Source organism: Crassostrea angulata, chromosome 8 (assembly GCF_025612915.1).
Source record: "Crassostrea angulata isolate pt1a10 chromosome 8, ASM2561291v2, whole genome shotgun sequence".
Lineage (NCBI taxonomy): Eukaryota > Metazoa > Mollusca > Bivalvia > Ostreida > Ostreidae > Magallana > Magallana angulata.
In genome coordinates, this window is record NC_069118.1 from 15,497,501 (window position 1) to 15,504,596 (window position 7,096).

General features: G+C 32.7%; 1 protein-coding gene across 17 annotated transcripts in view; it reads left to right on the forward strand.

Annotated features, from left to right (window-relative positions):
* LOC128158574 (uncharacterized) overlaps window positions 1-6,763 on the forward strand; it is a 35,521-nt gene extending 28,758 nt beyond the window's left edge. For all 17 annotated transcript variants that reach the window (XM_052821453.1, XM_052821454.1, XM_052821459.1 and 14 more), the window contains 4 exons: window positions 1,648-1,775; window positions 2,118-2,319; window positions 5,202-5,354; window positions 5,804-6,763. In XM_052821453.1, coding sequence (XP_052677413.1) covers window positions 1,648-1,775; window positions 2,118-2,319; window positions 5,202-5,354; window positions 5,804-5,999 — 679 coding nt within the window. In that variant the 3' untranslated portion in view covers window positions 6,000-6,763. The remainder of the gene's footprint in view (window positions 1-1,647; window positions 1,776-2,117; window positions 2,320-5,201; window positions 5,355-5,803) is intronic.
* Window positions 6,764-7,096: the final 333 nt, after the last annotated feature.

Genomic DNA, 7,096 nt, shown 5'->3' on the forward strand with positions numbered 1-7,096 from the left:
GTAACGAGAGAGAGAGAGAGAGAGAGAAAGAGAGAGATAGAGATAGAGAGTGTGTGTGTGTGTGTATAAATCTATGTGTTTTTTTAAATCTAGGATACCATTTTATCTTCAGGTATTTTGTTTTTCCTTTGCGGAAAGATAGTAATTGCACCTGACAAGAATTTGTCTAAACCTTTCAAATAACCTCTCAAGATTAGGTAATTAATGATAAAAAGACACGAAATTAAATTCTTATGAAGTGAGTTTGGAATGAGTGTACATATTGGCCGATATGCAGTATTTTGCCACAGATGTTCATAGCATGTTGTTGTGGTTTTTTTTTTAGATAATAAATAGTATGTCTCTTCAAATAGTGTGGCCAATGTTAAACCTGCAGAGATTATAAAACTTTTATAAATTCGATGTATATTTGAAAAATCATGAGCACGTTCCTTCTATATAATCTGATAGTTTTCCTCTTAAAGAAGTCTTTTGAAAAGGGCACTTAAGAAAAGCCATTTCCAATATAAAACGCCACTTATTGAAAAATGCCTTTCTTGACAACTTGAGTATCTGACTTGGCTTTACGTCGATACAAGGAGATAGGAATCTCTGGAAGGATTAGTTTTTAGGAAGACTTTTTGAGAACGAATCAATTTCAGCCGATTTTTGCCATTGACTTTGTCGGTTTAGCACAATTGATAGTCTGTGTGGGTCTGTTATTGACCTTGTTGGTTTGTTGCAACAACCTTGCAGGTTTTTCAACAGATTATGTCTAGAGGAGGTGTCTAGAAGAGGATAAATGCAGAAAGTTTGCAAAGCGATCAGAACATTAAAACGAAAACGCTCTGTGTTGTGCAATATGTTACGTATCCGACTAAATATGTTGAATTTATTCATGGTTAACTATTTATTTCAAATAACGGTACAAGTTTTATACCGCCCAATAATTTCTATAGTTACATTGTATTACACTGATAAAAGAATTACGCAATTTCAAAATTTAGATAATTAGGGATATTGTCGATTTTAAACCTTCAAAACTGAATAGAGTTTTTCATATATGTACATGTATCAATCATTTCGATGTGAACTCAGATTCGTTGAAATTCAAAACTGATACATGTATGACCAATTATTTTGAATTCTCTTTATGATTTGACATTGAAGTACATTATCCACGATGCATTTGTGATACACTGTTTTAGTAAAAAAAATCTTTTTCTTGTAATCATTAATACTTAATGTAATTATATGTTCAAAACTTTTTTCCTGAACAGATACGCATACAGTTTGAAGAGTTTTTTTAATGATGCTCTAAAATATGCAATATCTTTAGTATCTACTAATGCATGCTTTTTTTAAAGTCAGATCTGATATATTCGTATTGTTAATGTATTGCATGACGTATACGCAGCATCAGAATTCGAACCTACCTTTATAATAAAAGAATGACAGTTGCATTGTACAAGTAACATGTGCTCTGTTACATTGTTGAGTACTAGAGGTTGTCTTTGAAGTTGCTGATGGAAATTTCAGACACATGCTATTTAGAATACACACAACACATTTTAGATGAGATCTCCTTATAAATAAAGTCCCGTTGAATTAACATGTACTGTACAGTACACATGAAGTTGGTTTTGACTTTGCGGTTGTAATCTTCAGACACATGCTATTGAGAATGCAGAAAGCGCTGAGATCAAAGAGTGCCGCGCAGAAGAGACAGGTGTGGGAGGAACAACTGGAAGAGAAGAGACAGAAGCTTCAACAGAGGGACCGAGATACACAGTCTGGTATGTATTCAGGAGATTTAACTTTTTTTTTCTCTGATTCCGTGTAATGATATCAATATGCAAATAAAAGCAAATTTTCGGATGTGTTACGACAATCATGCATACTATCTGAATAATTTTACTGTTCGATACGATAAATAAGTTAACGTTTATAGCCATTATATTGTTTTCAAAGAAGTAATAAGTTCCCTTACCTTTCCTACAATTATTTATTTTAAATTGATTCACGTTGATTTAACCATTCTTTAACCGTCAATAATTTATTGTGTCACCGTACATTTAAAGAAAGCTTCGTAACCTTTTATTGCTACCTATGGGTTTTATTTGTGTTTAATTTTGTAGCGCTGGGCTTTCATCCGCGGTCTGAAAACTCGTTCTTTGCATTAACGCAAGTGGAAAGGGCCAACACTTCGATGTCCTATATGCCTCTACTAAATACCGCAAAACCCACGGTGCAGCTTCCTAAACGTCCCAAAACAGCAGCAGCCAACCTACAGAAGCAACAGATAGAGAAAACCGCACTCAAAGTGGAGAAACCATTCCGGTAAAATTAAACTCTCTACATAAATCCACGATAAACAAGTAAATAAAAAAAAGTTTAATTAAAATTCTCTTTAATAAGTGTGATTAGATCACCATGTTTTTTCTTTTTAGCTAACCTGAGCTGAAAGCTCAAGTGAGCTATTCTGATCACATTTTGTCCGTCGTCCGTCTGTCCGTCTGTCTGTCCGTCCGTCCGTCTGTAAACTTTTTACATTTTGAACTTCTTCTCTAAAACCGCTTATCCAATTTCAACCAAATTTGACACAAAGCATCCTTATGGGATGGCGAATATAAATTGCAGAAATAAAAGTACGATCTGTATTCAAAGCGGAGAAAACCTTGAAACTGTAGAAAAAGGGGGGTGCATTTTTAAAAATCTTCTTCTCAAAAACTACCGAGGCAAATTCAACGTAGTTTAGCATAAATTATCCTTATGGGAAGGAAAATATAAATTGCAAAAATTAAGGTCTAATTCAGTTTCAAATCTGAGTTATTACGAAAATAATGATAAAGGAAAGGCGTGTTTCAGCTTCGGTTCGGTTCGGCATCCGGTAAAATGGGTAGGCAAGACTTGGCCTGGTCAAAACAAAAGATTGGCAGTTATTAATCTGCCAATCTCATTAAAATTTCAGGATATTTGATGGACCAGTTATATTTGTATTCGCTGTAAATATTGCCGCAAAATAATGCGTATTTGGAATTGACGATTGCCGATCTACCCCGGCTTTTATTTTGCCACGGCCCGGGTTTGCATACCCATTTTACCAAGACTCGTATTCCATACTTCTAAAACGAGGTTCTTTGTTTAAAGCAGCCATGACATTATACGAAAAAGGGTCGATCTGACTATGATGAATTTGCTTGTTTATGCAACAGTTCGTGTATGAAGGGAAATTTTTGAAACATGCAAAATATATTGGTGCCGATTTTGTGAAGTAAATTGAGGCTAAATATTTCAATGCGTTGACAGATTTCACACATGACGTTGGTGTTAGCTAGGACTGATTTTCGTTTCGTATTCATTATTTATGCTTTGTAATTTCACCTGGGAACTCTCGTATTTCGTGATTTTTACGGATCAATTCAAACAGAGACTTCGGTAGATCAAACAGTTAACTCTTTACCTGCGCAAATTAAGCAAAATCTGATGTATCAAAAAAGTACTGAAATACAATTCATTCTATCGGTAATTCGGCATTATCTTTTGCGTAATGGTAGATTAATGCAATAGGTTTTGTTGAGATCGATGCTCGGCATTTTCTCGAGTTTATTCAGTTTAAATAGAGTTTGATATCGCTGAAGGAAATATGTAGGTATATAAACATGTGTATATATGATTCATTTCGAAAAAATAAATTGTGTTCTTTATTTGTTATAGTGCATGCATGTTTCTTGTGTTTAATTGTTTACAATTTCTATTTACTAACCATATTTGAGTGTTAAGCTTCGAATTATAAGCAATTAAGATACAGAGATTTGCTCACAATTCTATGTTTGTACACAGATCTTAAAAACTAAAGATTAAAAAAGTAAAAAATTTGTCAATATTTATTAAGAAAATTTTCAAAGTCTGTTCTTCCAGAAACCAATTTTAACAACTTATTGTATTGTAAACTTAACCTTTTTTCGTCATTATTACTCCTACTGTACATGTGATCCTTGACTGTGTTTGTGTACATTTGTATAAACTGATTTTGAACCTTAAATACCAATGAACTGGTCTTGAGTGAATAAAAGAATTGAAAATCTTAGGCCATTCTTTTTTTCCATTTTAAATGCTGAATAGGAAATACCAAGTTAAAAATCTTAAGCTGAATGTAATAAAGTCATGTCAACAAAATATGACTCAAACCTAGGGAAACTGTGAGCTCTGTATCTTGCTTATAATTCTACGATTGACGCTGAAATTTTGGTTGAACATTAGAAATTCTATATGAATTAGAGTATGTTAAATACTTGTACAAAAAAATAAAAGAATGATATTCTGTATATACCTACTCTCTGGGGTCCCTTCATTATACAATAAATAATGTGAAATCTACATCAATTTTGATAGTTTTTCAGACACGAGTAAATAAAAACGACATCTTTAAAACAGTTTCCATAGTTTTGACACATTTCTGTTATGGGGATAAAATAATTATCGCTATTCCTAAGAAAATATCACAGCGGAAAATTATCCTGGTTTGTACGCGAGGTAAATAACAGTCATTTAATTATAATGGAAAACAAATTAAATTTTTGAATGTTTTAATTTGAGGAATTGAGCACATTGAGGTACAATTTTCTTCTTCACATCTATACATGAAGGATTTTTTAAATAAAATACAATAACTATTTATATTTTTTTTAAATACAATAACAAGTAAGTAGTTGATGAAACAAATGTACCTATATGCTCTCATATATTTTGATCGCTTTACAAAGTGTGTGTGTGTGGGGGGGGGGGGGGGGGCAGAACGAAAATATAGGAAATTGGAAGTTAACAACTTAACAGTGTACCCCTACCAAATGTTTAGTTTTATATCTTGCGTAGGATTTTCTTATTCTGGTAAAAAATAGTATTTCATGAAGGTACAATGTCAAAGATTACGTGTATGCAAAAATAATTGTAAAATTCGAATACTTGACAATATTTATTTTTTGTTATTCTACCGAGGGACCATATGGCACAATATCTTTTGAACGCCAATTGTTGCTCAGGTGAGCGATGTGGCCCCATGGGCCTCTTGTTTCATTTCCATGATATCAGTGTATATTTAGTTTACTTCTTTTTATTTTTAAATGTAGCTCTGGAAATGCTTAAGTATATATATTTATGTACGAATTTTCAGAAGATGCCAGGTGCGTCAAGAAAACTCAAAGTAAACTTATTTTTTTCAGCTATAAGATACGACAAGGTGGTTCAGAAACACAACTTTCTAGACCTCCAAGTCGGCAGCAGTCCGAACCTAGTATATCACCACGCATGATTGACCCCAGGAACCCGAATTCTCTCCGTCCTCCCTCAACCAAGTCCATTCCCAGCAAGTGCACGTAAGTATTATATATATAAGATATATGTGTGTAACATTTTAGTACAATTAAAATATACATATGTGCTATGATTAGTTGAATTTATGAAAGGAATGTTTGGGTTTTTTTTCATCAAGCTATATTAACTATAAAAAATTGTTGCGAAAAATACCATTTAGCTCAATCACATTTAAAATTAATTAAGATATTTAATTTTAAATGAAGTAAATCGTTTTCAAGAAGTAATGAACACGCTTATATCGGTATCTTGAAAAAATCCTTTGAAACAAATGTTTTCTTTGAGAAAAGAACATGTTTATTTTCTTATGTCAATATGTTTGGATAAATATTAACGTCGTTATGCAATAAGTCATATTTGTTCTTTGAAATAAGCCAAACTCAAACAACGAAATAAAACAGGTGCAATAATAAAAATCAATCAAATCAATCTCATTTGTTTACCTTTAAAGGCGATACATTCTCGTAAGTAAACAGAAACAGAGGACGGCTTTGCCGTTACCCACCCCCTTGGAGGAACAGCTGCTGGCGGAGAGATTTCCTATGATGGGAGAACGAGTGTACAGACAGCACTCAGACCTAGCACTCCGCTCCAAGAAAATGACCTATTGTTTGGAGTACACGCCGTTCGTGAATCAGTGGGCGTAGACCAGAATTGAACTTTACGATTTCATTCAATCAAATTAATATGTTAGTACTGCATGCTTCAAATGTTTCGATAGGTAATATGTCCCGTGAACATATTTGTTTTGAAAACATTTGATGATCGACTATGATTTAATCCGAGCATATTTTAACGTTTCAATAGACATAATTGGATTAGGCAACAGGCATTGCCTATATGTAAGCCTTCTCCATAATTCTTCTTTTTAAGTTTTCTAAATTCATTTGTGTGAGATTGAAATTTATGAACATTGTTTATAATAGTGAACTAGAAATTCATTATAGTCTCCTATATGATTGAGCCTTTTTACATACATGTGTTAAAGTAGGCTATGCAGATTTTTGTTTTGAAAAGTTTTGAAAAGTCGTCGAAATAAGGTGCATAAAATATAACAATATCAAAATGAATTTATGGTGTTCAAAAAAGTAAATTATTTACATATATTTACAACACGTTATTAATGTTTAATGTCGTATTGTGTATATGTACCAATTAATTAAAGAATTTGTTTAAATTGTTTTGTCAAATTATTTTCTACGCAAAAAGGGTTCCGTTATTCTGAGGTAGATTTTTGGCTTTACATGTACAATGTAGTTCTTTTTAATGTCTTTTCTGTGATTCATGTACCTGTAAAAAGGGACTAATTTTTACTGTTAAAATACTCTTTGAGAAAAGGATGTCTAAATCATGAGATTTAGTTTATTGTCTGTGATATATAATTAATTAAAATGACGCACATTTTTATGATTGTATGTTTTATTTTCAACTTACCTAAACCAAACTTTTTTGATCGAAATTTGTCGTAAATCATTGTCGTCGTCATTGTCTTAAACTTTTCATATATGAAGCCCACCTAGACGAAGTCAGGTGGATTTTATGCTTAACCCTCAACGTTTGCGTCTAGTCAAAGCTTTTAGAGCAGGTCCCATATCTAAATTATTACTGATCATATCTTCACCAAACTTGCATGTTATGATATTTATTACGTACTCGACAGATTGAGCCATATTCTGGGATGCTGGAGGAGGTTAAGGCTTTTGGAACGGTTAAGTATAAAGTTTTAGTGCTTTCGTAATACATT